This window comes from Equus przewalskii, chromosome 29, assembly GCF_037783145.1.
Source record: "Equus przewalskii isolate Varuska chromosome 29, EquPr2, whole genome shotgun sequence".
NCBI lineage: Eukaryota > Metazoa > Chordata > Mammalia > Perissodactyla > Equidae > Equus > Equus przewalskii.
The window spans coordinates 34,193,926-34,218,535 of NC_091859.1; the positions used below are offsets into that span (position 1 = coordinate 34,193,926).

Consider the following 24,610-nt stretch of genomic DNA (forward strand, 5'->3'; position numbering starts at 1 on the left):
GTTCCAACACAGCATCTGCAATTTCACTGGAATGTCGTTGATCTCAGTGCACCCTGGCCCCAAAGAGCACCAGTGATTTGCTAAATGTTCCACCTACTCTGCTCTCGTCACTACCACAGTCACCGTGACTGTCATCATCAAAAAGTCAGTGCCTAACTGTAACCGAAAGTTCAGTCTCTGAACCCGATGCCAATCCAAATAACGAGAACAGAGTCTTGAGTGGAAGAGGAAAGCCTTTACTATGCCAAGCACAGGGAGTAAAGCAAGGGCTCACATCTTAAAATTGCTAGCTCCCCAATAAGGAACAAGTAGGGATTTTTATTTGGGGTTTTGGGAAGGGGAGGAGGCGCATGTAGCTGTGCGGGCCAGCGTTTTCTCATCAGCCTGCCTTTGGCCTTGAGAGGCTGCTTGTAGTGAGGCGGGGCGCAGGAGGCAGAGCGGGGGAGGGGAGATGGGGGTCAGGGGGAGATGGGATGGTGGGTTAGGAGGATGGCAGGTGGGCATCCTTCTCCTTCTTGTCTTCCAGATTGAGGTGGGTTCGAGTGAGCGTCGGGAGTCGAGGAGCTGAGGTCTGGGAAGCCTCCACTCTTTGATATTCTTGAGACAGCAGTTTTCTTGGCAAACTTCAAGGACACATGGTTAGCTAAACTTTCCTGTGCCTCCAACTCCAGGCCACCTGGGCTTTAGCAACTTGTAACTCCTGTTTGGTCGTAGAGCTCAAGGAGGCAAAGGTTAAGGGAACAGGTATTTACATGTGAGATGAGCTACAGAAGCAGGAACGGGGGTGGTGGCTTTTAGTTTCAACCCCATATATGCTGGGTTCAGCGTAGGGAAACTGCTATCAGGGCTGGTGTCAAGAGCCTTAACATAACTAAGATGAACGCGCTGGAAGACAAAGCTGGGTTGGTCACGAAAAGGCAGGGCTGAAGATCACCACAGGGAAAGACTGCATTCTTGCCGGGAGGTCAAAGCACGGGGAGGGTCAATAGGGGAGCCGGGCTGCTTCTCCAAATTCCAACAATTCTAACGCTCTAGCTTGCTCTTGATTCCAGCTCTGGTATTCTTAGCCTTCTCATTGCTTCTTCCCCCACAGCTCTCTCTCTATCCATGCCCCCAGTGTCTTCTTTAGTGCAAAGTCGAAGGTCTCTCCCTACTCCCCTCACTCCCTATCCCCTCTCCTCCCTTATTCCAGGCTTGCGCTCCTTCCTTCTCTCTGACCCACCTGCCATCTGCATTAACCCCTCCCTGCTGTGCTCAGCTACAGAAATGCCAAACTTCTTAACACCCAGTCCCATCAAGTTTATCTTGCCCCATTTTTCCCTCTAACAAGGTACCTCCATGCCTTTGTCCAGCACATGCCCCTGCTTCCTGCACTGCCCTGGGGTCAGGGAATGAGGCCCTACTGCAGCCTCTCATGGATCTGGGTGAGCTCCTCCAACTTCCCCTCCAGCTCCCGAGCCTGCTGCCTCAGCTCTTCAGCTGTGTTTGCCTTTGCCCCTTTATGCAAATGCACTGAATCTTGGACAAGGCTGATCACATCCATCAGAAGGGAGACACCCACGGTGGCCACACTTGTGGCCCGGGCTTCTTTGGTCATTGCCAGAACAGTACCTCCAAAAGCTTTCTTCACCTGCTTGTCCCTTCGGCCTGAGATCTTCCCAACAGTCATGAGGCGGTTGGCGTGGTCTACCAAGTGAGGTTTGGTTTCGACTACCTTGATAGCCCTGATGTTCTTCCCAATATTTTTCACGACTTCGATGAAATTCTTTGATATGGAAACAATGTCGGGTGCGCCGTGACGTAGAGTTTCCTTAACTATCTCCCCTTTATTGCTGTCAAATAATGCCAGGCGACTGGCTTCAGCTTCTGCTGACGAGTTGGTTGAATATTCCACGATGCTGGTGGACACACTGGTCACAGCAGCTGCGGCTCCCAGCCCCATCCCAGTTGCCGAGAGTGCCAGACTGACCCCTGCTGTCACGGGTGCCAGAGCCAGGCCAAGGATGGTGAGGATGCCAGCCACAGCGCCAGTGGAGTTGGCCACCACGTTGGAGATGGTGCAGTCCCTGTGTACCTTGTCAACCTTGTCTGCAAGCGCGTGGAGCTTTCCGATGCGCTCCTCAAGCTCCTGTTTCACCCGAGGAAACTCGTTCAGAAACTTCTCCCTGTCCAGTTGGTCTGTGTGCAGCTTGTTCAGACCTTCAGGCAGCGCATCTGCCTCCTCCCTGTAACAACAAAGGTCAAGTGATTAAGCAGGCGGTCTGCTTCTCTGAAAAATGGGCTTGATAAGCTCTCTCCTGCAAAAATCACAGAGCCTTTACTATCCATCAAATGGAAAGGAATTTGACAAATGTAGGCAATTTTTCTTTCAATGTTAAACACATGTTTTGAAAACTGTAGATCCTCCATATACTTGTTAATCAGAGAATTAGTACGTAAAAATCATCTTCAGATGCTCTTAGGTAGTAAGTATTTGCTAGAGATGCTTCTCACTCAAGAACACGTCAACACTATCACTACCAAAGTGTTTGTAGAGTGGGAACTCCATACATGAACAAAGAGTAGGATTGGAGCAGAAGAACCTTCGTTCAGAGACTCTTGGTGCATGGTGAAGAATTAACCTCACCCACAGAGAAGTCTGCCCTTTGCCTTGCCTACTGAGACGTGACCTCTGGCCCCTGGAATGTTCTGACTGATAGGACTGTCTTCATTTGCCTGGGTCTTTGGCCGCTGGACACTCTGACAAGGTGATGCATGATGGGGGCTTTGGGTTTTGTGGTTCTGACCTCTGGAGGAACTGGAGATTAAAGATGTTAATCTGACCTCCAGGAGAGGCTGGAGACCACAGGTCAGCCATGTGGGCAGCATGCGATTAAGTCTCAATAAAAACTCTGTACACTGAAGATCAGGTCAACAAAGACTCTTTTCATGACCGAACTTTACTCAGGTTCCTCTGAGCTGTTTTCTCAGCTAGGCCTTTAACGTGGCCTCCATGTCCTGTCCTTGGCAGGCTGTATCATCCAGGCTTAGAAAGAATCCTACTAAGTCAGTTTAGAGAGAATCTCCCCACTCTTGATATCTGATCACCCTTGAGAGCTGATCATGCTTCTCACCCCCTACCTTTGCTGTGTAAGTTCTTGATCTGCTTTTTGCAAGAATCCCCCTGCCCTTGAAGTCTCCTCTTAGTAATTTTCCATCCATCAACTCACTCATTCTGTGCATTGGCTATAAATCCCCAGCTGTCTCTGGTGAACTCGGAGTTGAGCCCTGTCTCTCTCTCCTCTATTGCGTTAGTCTTGACATGTATAGCAATAGCCCTGAGGAAAGTCTTCCTTACCATTTTAACAAGTCTCAGGATAATGTTTTTTCTTTAACAGAATGAGCTTCCCTGGTTGGCGCACTGTCACACATTGAGTACAGGAGAGTCACGTGTCCTGAGGACAACGGAAGCTTCACGTTTGAGATCCTCCCAGACTCTCCCTTATGCGACTCTTCCTTTGGCTGATTGTACCTGAGTCCCTTTCTCTGTGACAAAGTGTAAAATGAGTATAACAGCTTTCAGTGAGCTCTGTGAATCCTTCTAGGGAATTATTGAATCTGAGGGTGGTTTTGGGAACCCCCAAATTTGCAGTTGGTGTCAGAATGTGGGAGGTCGTGGAGACTGTGCCTTCAGACTTTGCAGTTTGGCTAACTCTGCATACTTAGAATTAAAAAAAAAAGCAAACTCAGAGCTAAAAGGGACCTACTCATCAGCTTCCTGGCATCTGCTCTCCTCCAAGCCTGATGCCCTTTGACCTCTCCAGCTAAAGGTCACTGGGTCCAGCCACTGCCCCAGCTGAGTGGGAAGCAGGACATCTGCTGGTAACCCTGCTTCCCCTCAGACTCTCCAGCTGACCTCCCTGACTCCTGACCCACTGTCCACCACCCCCGACCTCTCAGGTGTCACCAATCGAGCTCACACCTAGGCTGGTGACAGCTTCACATGCATGCGCACCAAGGCCATGTGCCACTTTACAGAACCTCTAACAGACTCAAGACACTTTAAGAACCATCTGGATGACTCACTAAGCCTGAAGAGACCTGCACTGGGACAGGGTAGTGAGGAAAATTCTTTCCTCTTTGGTGGGGACTTGTGAGTCTCCTCAGAGTCCCACACATTACACAAAAATGGCAGCCACTCATTGTGACTGGAAGCTGTCACTAAGCCACATTGTCTTCCCTCTGGTCACGGGCTGCACTGTGTAAAACAGAAGAGGGTCCTAAATGGCAGTGGAGAACCCCCCAGCTCCCAGGTAGGGCGTGGAGGAAACAATCCCCCAGGGCCCTCTGTGCCCAGCAGCGAGGGGATCACATCAGGGAGGGAAGAAATGTCCCCTCTCCCACTCACGGGACCTCTGCTACGTCCACAGCCTCCTCAAGTTTGTGTCCTAAGAGCCTCAGTCACCTCACTCTAGTCCCGCCTCGATGCCTAAGCCTTCCTGCTAGTCCTCCAACCTGGACCTACCCGGTTCCATGCTGAGCCCAGCTCTGACCCTGGTCCAGGCCACCCTGGGCCTTTGGAAAGGACGACTGCACTGGGTCCCCACCTTTGACCCTGCAGTTCACTCTAAGGCCTTCAACACAATCCCATCAGATTGAACTGCTAGTCCCACTGAACAGATGACAAATCTGAGACTCCGAGACATGAGCCCAAAGCCCCAGGGCTGGGCAGAGAGAGTCAGGATCCAGCCCAGCTCAGGCCAGCTGCACTGCAGCCTCCCCGCCTATGAGCCAGCAGGATGGTGATATGTTTGCCCAGTTCCTTAGACAGAGAGAGAAAGGGCTCTAGCCAGAATCCCCACGGGCACAAAATCGTTATGTCAGGATTTTTCAGGCTTTTCCCTAAGGAAGTCGTGCTTGGCTCTCATCTCCAGGAAGCAGACTCTTGCTACTGTACCCTGCCCTAGCCCAGTCACTTCCAAGCAATCTTTTTTTTACTTTTGGTGGGGGAGATTGTCCCCAAGCCAACATCCATGCCAGTCTTCCTCCATTTTGTATGTGGGACGGCACCACAGCATGGCTTGATGAGCGGTATGTAGCTTTGCACCCAGGACACGAACTTGCGAACCTTGGGCCGCCCAAGCAGAGCACCGAACCCAACCACTGGGTCACTGGGCCAACCCCCAGCAATCTTTTGAGAAGTTAACATTAATTGAGCACCTACTGTGTGTCAGCCATTATGCTAAGCATTTTACATGTGTTATCTTATTTTCCTCACAATAAAATTGAACAGACGAGGAAACTAAGGCAGAGAGTGGTTAAGTAATTTGCCCAAGGTCACATGACCTGACCCCTGCAGATTTCATCTGTTCTCAACCTGAGGCCAATCACTGCCAGCAAATGACAGGGAGGAACTATCGCTCATGGATTGTTGAGAAGGGAGATACTCAACCCCAAGCACAGGAGACTGCCTGGAGGAGGTGTGCCGGCCAGAAGGAAACTAGCCCTGGGGGTAATCAGGGTGACATTCATGCAGCTCCCCCTGGAGGTCACCTGGACAAATTGGCTTCAGCCACAAGTTGCTCCCAGGCTTTCTCATCAGTCAGCAGGTCCTGCAGTTCCTCTCTGCTCTCCGTGTTCCGGAAATACTCAATGACATCCTCAAGAAAATTTTCACCCTCTACGTGGAAAGAAAAAAGAATAAGATTAGAAGAAATTGTAGTAGGGTAATAAATGGTATTGCATATAAAGTGGTAAAACATTAATCTTCCCGAGCAGCTGTCACCCTGGGGTACTTTTGATGGAGTCACCTGGTGCTATGGACTGAACCGTGTCCTCTCAAAATTCCTATGTTGAACCCTGATCCCCTCCATGTGACTGTATTTGAAGACAGGGCCTTGAAGGAGATAACTGAGGTAAAATGAGGTCCTAAGTGTGGGGCTTTAACCTGATAAGCCTGGTGTCCTTATAAGAAGAGGAAGAGACAGCAGAGATCTCTCTCCCTCTCTCTCAGCCCACAGAGGAAAAGTCAGGTGAGCACAGAGCAAGATGGAGGCCGTCTACAAGCCAGGAAGACAGTCCTCACCAGAAACCAACCTGCCAGCACCTTCATCTTGGACTCCAGCCTCCAGAACGAATTCTCTAATTCCTGGGATCTAGATGTGCGTAGGAATTCAGAATTTTTAATCCTTTAGAAAGAGAATTCAGGGCACATATGGTATATTATTTAGGCAGCACCCTGAAAAGAAATGCATTTGTGTTTCAACAGTGAAACAAATGAATATTCACATTAAATGGAATCAACAATGTCATGACTATAAATGGTCTCAGGTCAGCACCAGGCAAGATCACTGCCCAAATGAGTTCCCAAAAATGTGTGGTTTGCAGGATTATGGAGATGACAGAATTGCAGATAAGAGACAGGGACTAGTGTATATGTGCACTGGGACACGGTACAAAATGTGCTTCCTGCTATACACCCGCAAAGAGACATTATTCTGATTTCACAGAAGAAGAAAGCAAGGCTCAGATAGGGTAAGTGACAGCCCAAAGCCAGCAAGCAGCTGAATTCAAGGTCAAGTTCAGACGTTTCTTTGACGTTACTTTGAAGCCTCCTTATGTTTTAAAAATTCCTGGGATTTCTGCATTCGACCTTAGAGTACATCTATGGTTTTCTTTCTTTTTTTAATATGAAAGTTATGTTCCAGCCTACAGACCACTGAGTGAAACTCCCGCGCACAGAGGCTTCCTCCTGCTGATCACGCTGCTCCCAGATGGGCAGTGGAGGGGGCTCTTCGAGTGGGTGGGGGCTGGACCCTGCTGGATCCTTGGGATCGATCTGCCTCACCTCCTCCCCAAGGCTGGTCTCAGGGGTCACAGCTCCCCAAGGGCCCCTCGGAGCCCAGGCTAGCCCATTTGTGAACCAAGAGAGGTTGCTGGGGGAGGGGGAGGTTTCCACCTGGAACTAAAGGTTCCAGGTAGAGGGGACAGCAACAATGTTTTGGGAGGACCTACTGTGTGGCAGGCACTGGCCCAGGCCATGCCCACACATTATATTTCATCCTCGTAACAACAGAAGGAAGTAGTCTCATTTCACAGGTGAGTTTAGGAAAGGTGTTCCAGGTCCCACAGCTGGGAGGTGGCAAAGGCCAGACTAGGGTCCAGTTCAGTGGCATGTTGCCCCTCACAAAGCAGTCGAGCCGACAGCAGGGCAAGAGTTGGAGGGAACACCCCTGTTGGTAATCGCCCAGGGCCACCCAGAGCGGGGTGGGAGGCTGGACAGGGTGGGAAGGCAGAAGAAGCCTGCCAGTGTTGCTGGTCACCTCCTCTCCCCTCCCCACCTCGGGACACCAACTCTCCTCTAACCTCTGCTGTCCACCACCTCCCCGTGGGCTGTCCTGACCTCGCTCTGAGTCACTTGATGGACAGCATGGGAGGGAGGAAGTGGGCCCCTGGGCCACAGCACCCTGAGGAGAGGACCTGGAAGGAGATGTCCCTACAGACCTCCAGTGGGGCCTCCCCTTGGATGGGCTGGAGGACACTGATCAACCCCCTTCTTGATTCCTCTGTAGGTTAACTCAGCCTGGAAGCGCCACCCTCAATTCTAGGTCGCGAGTAGGAACCAGCAGAGAAGAGGAAGCAACTACCTGGGGAGACCCCACTGGCTTCTGAGGTCATGGTGTCACCTGCAGGATCTCAGAGTTCTCCCTGACAGCTTGCTAGTCTGCGTCCAGGCTGGAAGGAGGTGTGGCTTCACCCTTGGGGAAGAGGAAACAAATTGTGGGGTCAAATGTGAGCCAGCTGTGGCAACAGAGAGCAGCAAGGTGCCAGGTCTCCAGCGGTGCCCTCTGGGATGGCTGCAAATGCCAGAATGCACTTAACCCAAAGTGTGTCTCTGTCTCCTGGGCTCTGCTCGCTGCTGTTGAAGGAAAAGTACTCACCTCACTTCAGCTTATTCCTGAGACAAGTCAGAGTCCTATCGTCCTTGGGGGCACAAAGAGAAGACAAACAGAGAAGGAGACGGCCGTCTGAGAAGTTATAGAAGCAGTAAAACCAAACAGAGAAGAAAACATGGGAAGGGAAGTTCTGGAAATTACCTGAGCTTGGGAACATTTGCGTTTCCTAATTGATAATGGCTAGTATTGATTGAGTGCCTGTGACGTGCAGGGCTCCTACGTGCTCCCTCAGTGAACACTCACCCCCATTCCATGCGGTGGGTGCTATTGCGGCTCCCGTTTTAAAGTGGAGGAAACCATCACAAGGTTTATGTTTCGCCTAAACCCAGGTTAGCCCAAGTTTTCACAACAGCGCTAGAGCCAGGGCTTTCTGATGCAAATCCTACGTTCGTGAGGACTATTCTCTCCTCCATTTAACATGAAAATCCTTGCTTGTGTGTTTATGTTTATTTGTAAATATCCTTCTCACTCCACAGTGATGTCTTGCACCCTGTGCCCCAGTCTCTGTCTCGATAAATTTCCCAAAGCCTGTACCCTCCTTGCTTCTGTGAGATCCTCCATCCCATAAGGGCCTGGGGTCCTGCGGGGCGCTGGCCCCTCCCTGCAGCCCTGCTGTGCACCGCGGAGCCCTGCTGATGGCGCTCAGGCCCGTCTACTGTCCTCCTTAATCCCTGGACCTTAGCTTGTTTCTAATTCTTCATGTAAATAATAGTGCAAAAAACAACCTCCTCTCATGAAACTTTGCCTGCATTTGAGACTGTTTCCTTAAGATATTTCTACAGGTAGAATGACAGGGTCAGAGGGCATCAACACACAAACATTTTTTCATACCTGGAACCCCACCGTTATGCAAAAAAATTATACCAGGTTACAATCACATTCATATATACGAGGGTCTCCATCCTTCAGTCTTAAGAGCTCTCAGTTGTCTTTTAAAAACACAGATTTTTTATGGGGCTGGCCCCGTGGCCGAGTGGTTAAGTTCGCGCACTCCGCTGCAGGCGGCCCAGTGTTTCGTTGGTTCGAATCCTGGGTGTGGACATGGCACTGCTCATCAAGCCACACTGAGGCAGCGTCCCACATGCCACAACTAGAAGGACCCACAATGAAGAATATACAACTATGTACTGGGGGGACTTTGGGGAGAAAAAGGAAAAAATAAAATCTTTAAAAAAACCCAGATTTTTATAGAGAGAGTATGTCTTTCAATTCTGTTTGTGATTATCTTGCTTTGGCAGATGAGGAAAGAAAGGTAGTGTTGATTTCGTTTAGGCCCTATTTTAAGAGGCAAAAGCACATCTGTCAACTACCCACCCTGAGCCTGACTGAAACGATAGTAAAGGTCCTGACAGGTATAACCATAGATAATGACAAGAGCGGGTGACATTTGTGGTCTTTTCTCTGTACCAGGAATTGCTCAAAAATTTAACAAATAATAACTCATATTTTTCTAATAACCATTGAAGTGTGTGCCATTTCTATCCCCATTTACAGATAAGGAAAAGGAAGCACAGATGTTACGTGATTTGCCCAAGGTCAGAAATCCTGTAAGTGGTAGCCTGGGGTCAAGGTTCAAATGCTCCCGCTGGACTCAAGAACCCACACACCGCCTCTCCTTGCTCTGCTGCCATAACAATCAGGAATGGGGTCAACAGGAGACCAGAGACTTCAGCAGATGTTTGAAGACTGACTGGATGGGGAAGTGATGCTGAGTAAAGAGGAGTGGAGGGAGCTGCTGTCGGAGAAGCAGAGAGAGGGCACGTAGGCACGAAGAATGGCCTGCTAGCCAGAGCCCCAGAGAGGGAGACTGAAGGTGAGAGAGAGGCCGAGGGGGAAAGCAGGGGTAAGTCCACCAGCCCCACATCCCATCCAACATTCACAGCAGCCTTAGGTCTACACCAGAGGGGAAAATCAGGACAGTAAGACTGCAGAAAAAGTATCTCTGTATTTCAGCATTTAGGGGTCTCATCCAGTCACTCCACAGGGAAGCCTGCCATCACCCTCCCTCCCTCTTCAAGACAAATGGGCGTCTAGGATCCGATACACGAGAAAGACGATGTGGGGAAGGGTCACTAAGATAATCAAGAAATGACAGCAGAAGAAAAGGATACCTTTGAAAATGGGAAAAAAGTTTTTAAAACTTGCACCCTTGTCCCTAGGAAGATTAAAAAGGTATTTTATTCACAAATTAAGAACAAGATGCACTGAGAGGGGAAAACAATAATAGAACAAAAAAAGAGATCTTGGGAATTAAAAGGTGGTTGACAAAATAAAGAATCCTAAAGGAAGTTTGGGAAAGAAAGTCAAGGAAGGCTTCCAGAAAATAAAAGGAGAGAAGAAATGGAGCTAAATGGGGAATAGAAAAGTTACCATCCACAATCATTTCTTAGAGAGTTACTTGAGAATGAGTTGCAGCAAAAGACAAACAAAACAAATTGTGTGTGTGTGGGTGTGTTTATGGGGTGGGGTGAAGGATCACTGAGAGAGAGAGGTTCCAGGAATCAGGAAAATCGACCCAGAGAGAATGGAACCCAAGGAGTACAGCAAGCATGCAGCAGGCCCGGAGAGCAGCCAGTCCAAATGCAATAAGAAGCGAAGAGATCTGTGAGACAAGGAGACTTGATGTAACACCTCACACGATGTACAGTTTCAGAGAAATTGATGAAATGTTGAAGGCAAACAGTGAAAGGGGTGAAAACAAAGGCAATTCGAAATGTCAGGAAAAACTAAAGCTGTGCAATAAGCACGTGCAACTGTATTGTAGGGGGGAACTCGGCAGTTACAATGTTTAAAATATCACAAAAATAGAAACACCCTTGTTTGATTTATAACTTCTAGAACTAACAGAGCATTTAAATATGAGAACTACATACACTTGCTGCCAATCCATCTATGAATTAAAGCACAATGGTAGACGTTGGGAGGTGAGGCTCTGAGGGAGTAGAAGGAGAATTACCAGCCTCAAGTTACAATGTGGGGAACCAGGAAATGCCGGCTGAAGATGGGGCCATAAAAAATAAAGCTGTGAGTAAGTTACTTACAACTACAAAGGTTTCTAATAGAGGTTATAAATGTAGTGATAAAATGATAGCAGGAGGAGGTGGAGAGGGGTTATAAGAGAAAGTACAAAAATAAGTGAAATCCTTATGTATCCTGGTAGATAGTGAATAGACAATATTAATTTTAAAAATCAAGACAAAGAAAAATGCAACAGCTAATATTTATTAGCTACTGTGTTTGATGACCATTTGCTTTCTACCAGGCAGAGTTCTAAGCGCTTGGTAGGCATTAACTCATTTTTAGTTCTCGCAACAACTCTGAAAGAAAGGGAACAGAATTTCAGAAAGGTTAAGTTATTTGCCCAAAGCACCCAGCTAGTGCCAGAGCCAGAATTCAAATCCAGGCTTCCTGCCTCCAGAGCACACACTCACACACTATTCCATCTCCTAATGTAAGAATATTATTTAAAGATGCTGATTAACAACCTAAAGAAGAAGCTCAAAGTTAAAAACCATGGCTTTTAATTGGGAAGGGGGTGAGCAGAGTCTTCTGCACTAATTGATTTGTTTTAACCAAATGCACTTAAGACTTTGATTATTTTGTAATTTTAAGAGGGCAGAAGTCACTTTACAGTAGTTAGTAACTGCTAAGCATAGTAATGGGTTGGTTTCTGGAGCGACCACCTTAAAGATGATGGAAGCAGTTGGATTAAGTGCCAGAAAGAAATAAGAACTGTGTGACAACTGTCAGTGTGGGAGAAATCTGACTGGTCGATGACACTAATTCTCTAAGGAAAGCAGGGATGGTGACATATTAAACTAGAATAATCAGAGTGAACTCTAACCTTCAACAAATGCTTTTTCTAGCAGCACTGTGCCCACCCACACAGGCGCCCATGGGCTTTTCTGCACTCAGGGAAGCAAGACTCCTTGGAGGGGAGCTGGATTCCATGGGTCTGCAACATCTGCTACTCCAGAGGCAAGGATGCTTTCAAAGATGTTCAGAGTAGTGCTCAAAGGGGGACCCACTGGTAAGTCCTATCAAATTGCACAGAACCATACTAATAATTGATAACAATTATATGATCATGTTTAATTGGGCTGAGTTGAGTCTATGAAAGGCCATGAGTTCATAATAATATTCAGATGAGAAGAGTTGAGACAAAATATATAAGAAAAGATAGAGATAAAGGTTTACAAAAGGAAGTTGTAATGCAAAGAGGAGTTAGTATAATGGGGAAAGTTTAATTGTTGATTGATTTTAATAAGAAGGGGAGTCTTAATATATATGGGCATTTTTTTTCTCTTAATTTATGTGACTCTTTACAAGGATTGAGAAAGAAAAAAAGAACAGCCCCTGACATTTGGTGGCTGACCTGGCATTCACAGCTAGGCGATGCTATTCTCCTATCGGACATAAATAATCTCACAGAAAAGCAGCCTCAGACAGGGCTACTCAGAAACCAGGACAAAATGAGACAGAGCAAGGCCACTTCCGAATTCTGTCTTAGCAGAGATAAAACCAAGATCTCTGTGCCACCCAACAGACACCAGACACTCCCGCCCTCGGCTAAAAAGAATGACTATTTCTTCTTTATGTATTATGGCTTTTTTCTCGTTCTGGTCTCCCCTCTCTAGAGACAAGAGTACTGAGACGCCCATTGACAGGATTGCCCCGCTTTCTGCAGCCCCCAATCTAGAGCGGGCCCTGTTTCCTCTGAGCCTCCCCGACCCTCCCAACCAAAGGCCAAATCCTAGAGTTGGCTCTTTCTAACACCCTCCCCCTGAGAGGCCCATGGTTCTTCCTCACTGAGTAATAAATGCAACTTGTTCACTGCAGGAGTGACCCTGGTGGCCTCAGGCTGGAGGGCACTGACAGTACGGATGTGCATGTATGTTGCTTCTATTGGGTAAGGAGGAAAGAATAAACAGAGGCAGCCATCAGGCAACCAAGGCAGGCCCCGCAAGAGTGGGGACGGCCCCCAAGTGGGTTCCTTTCTCTTTCCAAGCCACTGTAGCTCAGTTATTTCCTGGCACTCATCCATTTCTGGCTGCTGCTCTTTGCTATCAAAGTTGATCTTAACAACACAGTGATTCCCACGGCCTTTGAGGCTATTTGCCCACCAGCTCCCCTGCAATTCCACCCTCCTCCAAAGTCACTGGACTCCCCATTGACCCGCTGCCTCTCATCTTAGGGCCTGGACATCAGGTATGCATTTTCTGGGCCCCTCTGCAGTGAGGGGTGACTGCATGATCCAGTCCTGGCTATTGAGACACAAGGGGAAGTCAGCTGAGAGGGGCTTGGGGCTTCCAGCCATAAGGGACAGGTGTGAGAGGAGAGCTGGCTGGCGCCTTCCTCCTCCTTCTGCTTTGAATGCTGCGTGATCCTGGGAGTCAGCACAGCCAATGGAGATCAAGAGACACGAGGACCAGATCAAATACAGAGAGCCGAAAGAGGAGTGTGCAAGCGGAAAAGGCTGGATCCCGGATGACACCATTTGTAAACGGGTCTGCACCTTCGAGCTCATCCTTCCCATCCTTCTCTGCCATTCTTGGCCTGCCCCCAACCCTTGTTTTTGGCCTTAGCTGGCTGTTGATGCTCACATTGCTCCCACCTGCCTGATTAGTACAAAGGTGTTCTCCTTGGCCAGCCACTGACTGCTCTATTCCCAGAAAGGCTGTTGCTGGGAGAAGGGAGGATCCTGGAGGAAGCCCGCCCCTCCCAGATGCACGGCCTGGACAGGGAGCCCTCCCATTCCCGTCAGCTCCCCTGAGCTCTCCAGACGCAGCAGGATAGAGATTCCCACCAGAGCATCTCCCTCCAAGTGGCTGCAGGGGAAGGAAAGGAGGGGCTAAGACAGGATCCAGGTCAAGCTCCTTAGCCCAGAGCACTCAGGAGGGCCTGGCTGACCGCTCTCAACTCCTGTCTTCCTCACTCTCCCGGCCTCCACATGGCCTTGGTCCAGGCACCTCGAAGACCCCCAGCTCCCTTGCTCCTGATCACACCAGCCTCCAGGCCTTTGCTCAGGCTGCTCTCTCCCCCTGATACCAGTTCAACATGAGGATGACATAAGGGAAGCCATATTGTAGAAGAAAAACCATATTGTAACTTTGAATGACCTCTGATTAACTAAACCAGACATGCTCTGTAGATTTTATGGCCCCTCCCAGCTGCTATAAGTTGATACCTTTGCTATTCTGAGTTCCTTAGCAATGTGATGACCCCAGACAGAGAGTCTATGTGGATAACCATCATCAATGACAACTGAAAGATCAGGGTATGGGCTGTTGCTCCGGTCTCTGATGCACATCCAGTAAAACAAAGGACTATCAGGAACTAAGACCAAATGTCTGCCCCCACCTGGAGATTAGAGGAGGCCCCACTGGGATCAGGTCTATTTTTCAGGGACTGTTAAAATTCGGGTTGTCTATACTTCTTATACTTTTGGTCAGATACTTGATTATAAAATGTGCCTTTAGATGTTGTTCCAAAATTGCAGAGCAAGGTAGAAATATTCTAACAATGCAAAATGCCAACCTGAAGCCACGAGCAAGAGAATATTTCCAAATGAGTGCTAAACAGTTTCATTCCTCTAACCCAGATCTATACCCCAATTCAGCAGAAAGACGCTAGATAGGTCTTCACGCCGAATCCCTCAAGAATGAGGAATGACCAAAGAATGGGGGGACTGAAACTGGAAAACAGTTAGTCATTTATGATTAAGTAGGTAGGAACTGAAGTTCTTTTTACTTTTTGCAATTACTGATTATAGCTTTTATCTGTTCACCCACCCATTGTTAACTGTGCTGTTTAGGCAATATGCTGTCTGACTCCCACTAGGTCCCTATAGATAACAGCTCCCTGGAGCCTGGGTCACCGTGGTAATGGATGTTTAAGCTGTTTTGCAGGAATTAGAACCTCTTTTCCACTTCAGGGCAGTAGAGACCACCAACCCATCAACTAGGCCTGAGCACATGTCTGATAAGTGACCTTTTGAGATTAAGAGGCTACAAACTCCACCCTCAGATCATGCTAATGCCACGATTTTGTGAGCGTGGGTCCTCTGAAGAGGCGTGGAGTCTGACCACGCTTGTGCAGATCAGCAATTCCCTCACCTCTCCTCACCTCCAATCACCTCTCTTCACATTTCAGTCCACCTTGCCCCACAACCTATAAATATCCCCAAGTCCCTGTTTTAGGGGAAGTGGATTTGAGACTCATTCTTTTGCTTCCTCACTTGGCTGCCTTGTGATTAAACCCTCTCTCTGCTGCAATCTCATCATCTCAGTGTTTGACTTTCTGGGTGGGGCAAAAATGAACCTGGTTCAGTAACACCCCTGGCAGGACTTTCCCCACTTCCTCACCAGGTGAAAGTTGACCTGTCTTTGGAGGACCAGCTCAAAAGCTACCTGCTCCTGCTGGCTTCACCCAATACCTCTCCAGGCTCCCCTGGAATGTTCCACTTTCCTGCTTGTAGTTCTATTTGTGTTAAGGTTCTTCAGCCGTCTGTCTCCTCCATTTGACTCTGAGCACCCAGCAGGGCCCCTGTCTGTTCTCGCTGCACCTCCTGTTCTGGTGTCTCCAGGGGTCCCCTCCACCTCCCAGGCACAGCCTGGCTAAAATCTGAGGTGTGGGAGCCATTGTGTGGACATAAAACAACCAGCCTCTCCAGGGCACAGCACAATCCCAATTTCACTCACAGGTGAGCAATTCGACTTGGTTTTCTTGTTCATGTTGATGAGAAGCTTTTTATGGCAGAGAACAAATAACATTATGGCTCAGATTTCATGCAAATTACCTCCCTGATTTAACATACTTTCAACAGTTCTCTCAGATTTCTGAGACGTTCCATTTATTTCTTCATGGCTCCTTACTCCAGCCTTAATATTTTTATGCAAGAAGACACAGGAAGAGAGAATTCCAGAGAAACATGAGTCCCAGCTAAAATCTGAATAACGCCCCAGCCTTGAGCAGGACAGTCCAATGCCTCCCCTCCCCCAGGGGCCGTGCCCAGGTCTGGACGTGCCCCCAGCTCCTTCCACCGTGGCTCACTAGCTGCTGCCAGGAGCTGTAAGGAGAAGAGGGGATCATTTCCTTACCAGCTTGGAGGCTCCTTTGAAGGCACAAAGTCATCTTGTTCCTTTTCAAGTGTGGTAGGCACCTATCAAATATGTCTTGCATTGAAATGGAAGGGGAGGCGAGTAGAAGGAGGAGGAGGAGGAGGAGGAGAAGGAAAAACAGAAATACTCTACCAAAAAATAACTAAATAAATCTCAAAAGGAACTAAACGTAAACCAGAAAGAAAAACTGCAAATGTACGGGAAGAAATGTTAAATAATAATGCTGAGTTAAGGAAACTTTTCTAAACAATACAATTTCTAATCAAAATCCTAGAAGCCATAAAGGGAAAGTTTGATCTATGGGACCTCTTAAAAATTAAAAATTGCTCCAAAGCAATCCTAAGAAAAAAGAACAAAGCTGGAGGTATCACAATGCCTGACTTCAAAATATACTACAAAGCTATAGTAACCAAAACAGCATGGTACTGGCACAAAAACAGGCACACAGATCAATGGAACAGAACTGAAAGCCCAGAAATAAAGCCACACATCTTTGGACAGGTAAACTTTGACAAAGGAGCCAAGAACATCCAAGGGAGAGAGGAAAATCTCTTCAATAAACTGTGTTGGAAAACTGGACAGCCACATGCAAAAGAATGAAAGTAGACCAATATCTTGTACCATACACAAAAATCAACTTAAAATGGATTAAAGACTCGAAGGTAAGACCTGAAACCATAAAACTCCTGGAAAAAAATATAGGCAGTACACTCTTTGACACTGGTCTTAGCAGTATCTTTTTGAATACCATGTCTACTCAGGCAGGGGAAACAAAAGAAAAAATAAACAAATGGGACTAAATCATACTAGAAGTTTCTAGAAAGCCAAGGAAACAAAGAACAAATGAAAAGACAACCCACCAACTGGGAGAAAATGTTTGCAAATCATATATCCAACAAGGGATTAATTTCCAAAATATACAAAGAACTCACATAAGTCATGAGAAAAAAACTCATGACAAAAAATGGGCAGAGGATATGCACAGACATTTTTCCAAAGAAAATAAGCACATGAAAAGATGTTCAACATCACTAATTACCAGGGAAATGCAAATAAAACTACAATGAGATATCACCTGACACCTGTTAACATGGCTAATCACCAAGAAAAAAAAATAACAAATGTTGGAAAGGATGTGGAGAGAAGGGAACCCTCACACACTGCTGGTGGGAGTGCAAGCTGGTGTGGCCACTACAGAAGACAGTATGGAGATTTCTCAAAAAATTAAAAATAGAAATACCACATGATCCAGCCATCCCACTACTGGGTATTTACAAAAGAACTTGAAATCAACAATTCAAAGAGATTTGCGCATCCCTACCTTCACTGCAGCATCGTACACAATAGGCAAGACATGGAAGCAACCCAAATGCCCATCAATGGATGAATGGATGAAGATGTGTCATCTAAATATACATTGGAATACTACTTGGTCGTTTAAAAAAACCCAAAATTGTGGCATTTGCGACAACATGGATGGACCTTGAGGCTATGATGCTGAAGGAAATAAGCCAGACAGAGACAAACACTGTAAGATTTCACTCACATGTGGAAGATAAAGAAACAAATGGATAAGAAGAATAGATTAGTGGTTCTTAGAGGGGAAGGGGATGGAGAGAGGCCTTAAGGAATAAAGGGGCACAAATGTATGGAGATGATAAAAACTAGACTACTGGTAGTGAGCTGGACGCAATCTACACAGAAACTGACATCTAATGACGGATCCTGAAACATATACAATGTTGTAAACAAATATGACCACAATAAAATAGTTTCTTTAAAAAATTAAAAATTGCAGAAGACTCCATAAACTAAGTCAAAATATCATGAGAGACCAGGAAACACTATTTGCAACACTAACAGCAGACAAAAGGAAACTATCCACAATGTACAAGAGATCCTACAAATCAACGTGGGAAGACTGACGGCAATTTTTAAAAAATGGGTCAGAGACATGAACAAATCATTCCAGGGCAGTGACACCCAGCGCCACACAGCTCCTGGGGGGCAGGGTGGAGGCCAACCGCAGGCCTTCCAATGCTGGTATTTAAGGGGGAAATGGGATTTTAATACTTCAAAGGTTTCTAGGTCTGAATCTGCCTGTGTAAGCACAGAGATCGAGGCTCCCACTCCCACAGTTACACTCACACATCTACAGTAGGATTTTATTTAAGATTACAGCCCTGCAGACGTTCTGAAATGTGCCCCCTCACGCCCTGCGTCCGGGCCGTCTTTCTGATGCGGGGCACACGGGACCGCCTCTCCCTTCGCCATCACCCCCCAGCCCTGAGCACAGGGCCAGGCAGAGGGAGCAAAGCCCTGCCATCTCCCTGCAGGGTCTCCCGTCATGGGGCCCTGGTTATGGTACTCCCCTCTCAGGGCCTCAGTTTCCCCACAGGGCCTGGCACTGAGAAGGCACTCAGAGACGCAGTGGGTGGAACAACTCGGATTCCCTGTATCTCGACAGCAGCCGTCTGCCGCTCATCAGCCTGAGCAGCAGCCCTCTGGGCAGCGCAGAGCGGCCAGGCCACAGGAGCAGAGGCTCGCACTCCCCTGCTCCCTCCATGCCCTCTGCCTCCTCCAAATTTCCCAAAGGATGAGCAACTTGACACCCACCGTCTTTCTGGGGTCACCTGCTCATGTCTCGGGGAGTCCAGAAGCCAAGCTGAGCCCAGGGAGCTTTGTGAACCCTCCTGAGCAGTTTCCCTCCCTCTCCACTGCTCAGGGGCACAGGGGGCCGGAGGAAGCAGTCAGACGAACCGAACCGGGTTCAAACCCGGGCTCTGACTCTGTTTAACCTGTGACCTTGGGCCCACAGCCCAACCTCTCTGAGCTTAGATTTCCCCTCATCTATAAAATGGTGACAATAATCCGTTTCTTAGAGAGTTGTTGTGAGGATGGGGAGCTGGGTGGGGGTCCTACCCTCCCCAGCTTACCAAGGAATCTTCCTCTGGCTGAGTGAGAACAAGATCCAGTTGTTCTTAGCTGTGCAGATCCAGCCGCCAGGTGTGTGTCTGTGCAATAACCAGATACATCCTCCGGGCCCAGATATACTTGGGGACGCAGAAGGGAAAGTGAAAGTCCCTCCTCTGGGCAGCTCTTGATCAAACACACTGCCCGGCACCACCCTGGCGATTCCCGCCCCCCTTGCTGACCTCCTTAGAGGAAGAACCAGTGACCTGACATTCCAGGTCCTTCTTGGTTCAGCCCTCCTGCCTAAGGCTTCTGGAAGGAAATGCCATGGCAGACTGTAGGACCCTCAGCAAATTACTCCCCCCCAGCCCAGGGCCTGTTCCCAGGCCCCTCCTCCCTTCTCCTTCCACACACTCCCCAGAATGCCTGCCTTATGCACCTTTGTGTCACCACCACTTAGCACACCCCAGGTGCTCACTGAGTACTTGTGGTTGCTGCTATTGAACCCCATGCCCATGCGGCTTCTAGACTTTGCTTACGTGGGTCCTTCTGCCAGGAGGACTGGCTTCCTTTTTTGTTGTTGTTCGTGCCATAAAGTGGACCCTGACTCCCAGCAACCCTGCGGACAGCAGAGCAGAACACTGTCCGATCCTTTTGCTCCATCCTCTCACCGTGGGCGCTCTATCAGACAATGTTCTGCTGCTAGTCAGAGGGTTTCATGGCCAATTCTTTCAGAAGTGGGCAGTCAGGTGCTTCTTCCTGGTCTCTCTAGTCTGGAAGCTCCACTGAAAACTACGCAGCATGGGGGACCCTGCTGGATTTGAAATACCAGTGGCATAGCTTTCACCATCACAGCAACACGGACCTGCCACAGTATGACAACCGACGGATGGGTGGTGTGGTTCCCTGATCGGAAACAAATCCGGGCCTCGGTGGGGAACACTGAGTCTTCACCACTACACCACCAGGCCTGGCTGCTTCCTCCTCTGAGAAGCCCTCCTGCCTCCTCCCTGGCAGTGTCCACTGTCCCCTGCTCTCTCCCCCGGAACCTGGGGGAGGGGCCTAAGCCCACTGCTCAGCTACTGTGTCCGTGTCTCCCACTCCCCTTTTGATCAGGTCTCTCTCTAGACTTGTCCCTGATGGCAGGGACAGCACCAATGCCTTTGGGTCCCGGTGGCCTGCCGGAGGAGGCCCATCCTTGGTGGTCAATGCCCTTTGGACGGATGCAGACGTTCGTGGGAGCGAGCTGAGAGAACGCTGCTGTTTTCCACTCTGGCCTATTTCTGCTGGATGACAGATCTTTTTCTCTCTGAAAGGAAGGCCAGTGTCACGGCCACTCAGAAAGTCTGAAAACAGAAAGCGAGTCCTGTTCCTGCTCGCTTCCTGAGCAGAGCAGCCCCCATGGACAGAGGGCAGAGTGTGAGCCAGCACTGTGCTGGCACCTTCCAGCCTTTCCTATTTAATTCTCACCTCAGCTCTAGGAGTTATCAACTCCATTTTACACATAAGGAAACTGAGGGAAGGGTCCCCCATGGTAAGTCATGCGGCTGGATTGCTGTTGGACTTTCCTGCTTTGCCCCAGGCAGAAGGGGCTGGGAGGGGGCCTGGAACACGGAGGCCCCCCAGACCCTTCCATTGAGGCCTGCTTCTACCTGGGCAAATGTCCATGGGCCTCATGGCCACGTCCCCACCAGCCTTTAAGGGAGGACAGAAGAGTGCAGTGTGTTCTGATAATCGCCCCGCAAAGTGGGCCAGGAATGTGGCCTGATTGTGCACATGAGGAAGCCGAGGTGAGGGGAGAGGCTGTGGATTAAACCCAGTGACTCAGGGGAGGAGGCAAGACTCGAACTTTGACCCTTGACACTTGTTTAAAGTTCTTCATTGTCCACCTCTCTGTCTTTAAAGTTATTTTGTGTCATTATTTCTGTAACTTTGATACTTAACTCTTGATGCTTCCTTTCACTAGCATGACTTTGCTTGACAGCCAGACAAAACCACTGAGAGATGCAGAACTCAATTAATTACCCACACGAGCTGTGGCCCTGTTATCATAAGGATCCTCTGTTGAGAATGCAGAACGGATCCCAGATGGACATTCGTGGACTCGTTGAGCACAATCTGACAGTGGAAGAGACAGGATGGGGGCTGCAGACTCAAATTGGGGTGAGAATTAGACATCTTTTGTCTCCAGGGACATGAGCTGACCCCCCCATTTGGAGATCCTAAGACCTAGTGACTATAAACTTGTCACCCCCAATATCACAAGAAAAATCACCAGGGTGACTGCAGCTCCAGAGTGAGGGTCTTGGCCATAATCTTTGGTCAATAAGCAGTTTCAGCCCAGTGTGAAGGCAACACCAACTCAACAGGAAAGTAACAAGAAATTTGCTTAGGAGGGTGTCTGGCAGATGCCACCAGCATCACCTGGTGGAGGCTGGAAGAGCCAGCAGCCAGAGGCACAGGACCACCACCCCCACCCTACCCCTGCCCTGCCCAGTCTCTCTCCGTCCCTCTGCGAGGAGTGCGTGGCTCAGACACTCTGGACATTGTAAGCTGTGTGTTTCAGAATATGGACCCCACCTCCTTGTTGTCTTCCCTTTGTATAGGGACAGTGGGAGTGGGTAGGGAGCTTGAAGCTGAGCATGTGACAATGGGGACTTCTGAAGTCGTCACAGTGGCTATTGGAGACAGACATCCTACCACTGCGAGCACAGGGCAATTGCATTCCTGCAGACAGCACCTGGGGACCTCATGGGACGTGGACGGGGAGCCCCTGGTGTCGGCCACTCATTGCCAGGCTGCCAGCATCATCCCGTGGACAATCCTATTGTCCTTCCTCAGGTGGTAAAATTGGGCCCTGAGTGAGTAACAACTGTCAACCTCAGGAAGTTTTAGAACTAAGTATAAAGATGACAAAGTCAAACCCATAATCTTCATATTTATATAGTGAAGACAAACATGTGTTTAATTTTAATGTCCAGGTACGCCCCGCTTTGAGAAAGTTTGCGTTATGCTGCTTTGTTTTACGAAAGACACACTTTAGTAAGGTAACTGCTTTGTGTGTTAAGAGTGAAAATCCAATGAAGTGGCATAATGCAAACTTTCTGAAGGTAGGTTGTACTCCCCTGTGAGCCATTTCGGGTTATGAAAGACCTCATAGGGATGTTCTACTTTCGGATAGTGGAGGAAACCTATACATATAACGTTTAAGAGAATTGGATACATTCTCAGAGTAAACAGAGTTTGGATTCCATTTTAAAACAGGTAATTAAGTAATTGATGTAGATTAATGATTAGATTAAAAAGGCGCTCTACTAAATACTAAGGGTGTTGCAAACGAGCTTCAGCCCAGAAAGGGAGCAGCCTCAAACTCAGCAGATCCCGAAACAGGAGGGTGAGGAGTGGTGGGTGACAGTGAAGAGGGGGTTGTGACAGCCACACCACCAGACGTCTCTGGGGCATGTGCCAAGGTCACCACCATCCTTTAAGCCCCTCACCATCAGGACATCGAGGAGATTCTTGTCAGGTGTCACTATTGTGATAAAGTATGACCTGAGAAAGAACAGCCTCAAGCCACTACGGAAAACAGTGTGACAGTCATCAAAAAATTAAATATAGAATTACCATATGATCCGGCAATTCCACCTCTGGGCATATACCCCAACGAATTGAAAGCAGAGTCTCGAAGAGATGTTTGTGTTTGTGTTCATAGCAGCATTATTCCCAATAGCCTAAAGGTAGAAGGAACCCCAGCATCCATCAGTGGATGAATGGAGAAGAAAAATGTGGGATATATATATAACAGAATATTCTTCTGCACTAAGAAGAAAATCCTGACACATGCTACAACATCGATGAGCCTTGAAGACATTACGCTAAGCGAAATAAACAAGCTGCAAAAAAGACAAATACTGTATGATTCCACTCACATGAAATGCCTAGAGTGGTCGGAATCATAGAGACAGAGGGCAGCATGGCGGCTGCCAGGGGCTGGGGGAGGGGGATAGGGAGTCAGTGTTTACTGGGTGCAGAGTTTCAGTTTTCCAAGATGAAAAGAGCTACAGAAATGGATGGTGGTGAGGGCTGAGCAACAGTATGAATGTCTTCAATGCCACTGACTGTACACTTAAAAATGGCTGAGATGGTAAATTTTACATTAGGCATATTTTATCCCAATAAAAATTTTAAAAATAAATCCTTAAAAACCCCAATCTTTGTAAAAATAAATAAATCAGTAAATAACAGCATCTGAGCCCTTTACATTTTGCAAAGCCTTTTCATACACATAATCAGAGAGGTCACAACAACATCCCTGTGATGAAAGCAATCATTATTCTTGTCTCACAAACAGAAAACTAGGGTTCAGATGTGGTAAAACGATTTGCCCAAAAAGGGGGAAAGTGTGGCTGGTCTCTCTGATTTCTGTTTAATTTTGTTTTCTGGATCATGCCATTTCCTCAGAGGAAGAGAAATCCTTAGAACGCTTGAGTATTCTAAAAATATAATTTTCTTCCCTAAATTCTGTCTGTTGGCTTGAGATGAGTCACAAAACTTGGAACACTACTAGAATTGGTTGCTGAGATCTCACCTGTTCTAAGAAGTGAGCCTGGTGGCCTGAGTCCCTAGTGGCCATAGGGAGCTGGGTCTGGCTGGACCCAGGATAACGGCCTGCATCCAGTGCCAGGTGTCAACACGCTCCTAAAAGAGCTCCCCTCCTCCAGGGGGTCGGAAGAGCAGCCCTGAGGTGCTTCCATCACAGAGCGCTGCAGACCCACGTTCTGCTTCCTCCAGTCTTCTTGTCCACCACGAGCTGGGGGAGTGTTTAGTGTCATGCAGTCCTGCGTAAATTCCCCTCCCCCAGTCTGTGTTGCCTGACTCAGTTTCCTTACTTGTAGAAGAATAAATACCTGATAGTGTTACAGAAAGGACAATGGAGACAAGGCAGGGATAGTGCTTAGTTGACAGTAGGTGCTCAATAAATAAGAATCAGGGTTTTCCGAGCACTCACTGCTTATGTCGGGCACTGAGCGATCTCTGTCTGTGTTCTCTCTTTCAGTCTTCTCAACGCACCATCTCTGGTGCTGCTGTTTTATATTCCTCCTGTGTGTTCTCCCAAGGTCACACAGCTGGCTGTGGGTTCCCTTCTTTTACTCACCAATCCTCACCACCACCATTCAGATCTTGAATCATAGACTTAAAAAAAATGGTAATTATAGACACACAAGACCAAATAGCAAAGTTGCAAAACATGGTACTCAGAAGTCCAGTCTGTTGTTGCTCTGCCCTCCCCAGGAGTTGTTTTCCTCCACCTGGAAGCTGGCTCTCATCCAGACATTCCAGCCCAAAAGAAGGACAAGGGAGGACATGGAGCATGAGAATGTTCCCTGTAAGGACGTGACCTAGAAGTTGCACATATCATTACCCTCACCTCTGATTAGCCAGAATGTAGTAGTGAGGCCACAGGGAGCTCCGAGGGAGGCTGGGGAGCCATGTGCCCAGCTAAAACTCAGAGCTTCAGCGATCAAAAACAAGGAGGATAAAAATGGTTAAGATGGTCCATTTTGTGATGTGTGTATTGTGTTGCAATAAGAAAAAATGTTTGAAGAAAAAGAGGGAAGAGTGAAAATTTGGGCATGATTAATA

General features: G+C 48.0%; 1 protein-coding gene across 2 annotated transcripts; it reads right to left on the bottom strand.

The window, feature by feature from the left end:
* Positions 1-220: 220 nt before the first annotated feature.
* On the bottom strand, positions 221-19,333 carry LOC103563656 (apolipoprotein L3-like). Of its 2 annotated transcripts, XM_070599377.1 has the most exons (4): positions 18,991-19,333; positions 7,626-7,736; positions 5,533-5,659; positions 221-2,225 (listed from the first exon to the last, which is right to left on the bottom strand). In XM_070599377.1, the coding sequence occupies exons 2-4, from the start codon at positions 7,654-7,656 to the stop codon at positions 1,400-1,402; spliced, it is 984 nt and encodes a 327-aa protein (XP_070455478.1). In that variant the 5' UTR covers positions 7,657-7,736; positions 18,991-19,333; the 3' UTR covers positions 221-1,399. The 2 variants fall into 2 exon arrangements, with proteins under 2 accessions (XP_070455478.1, XP_008537315.2); XM_008539093.2 differs by lacking the exons at positions 7,626-7,736; positions 18,991-19,333 and adding an exon at positions 6,076-6,217.
* Positions 19,334-24,610: the final 5,277 nt, after the last annotated feature.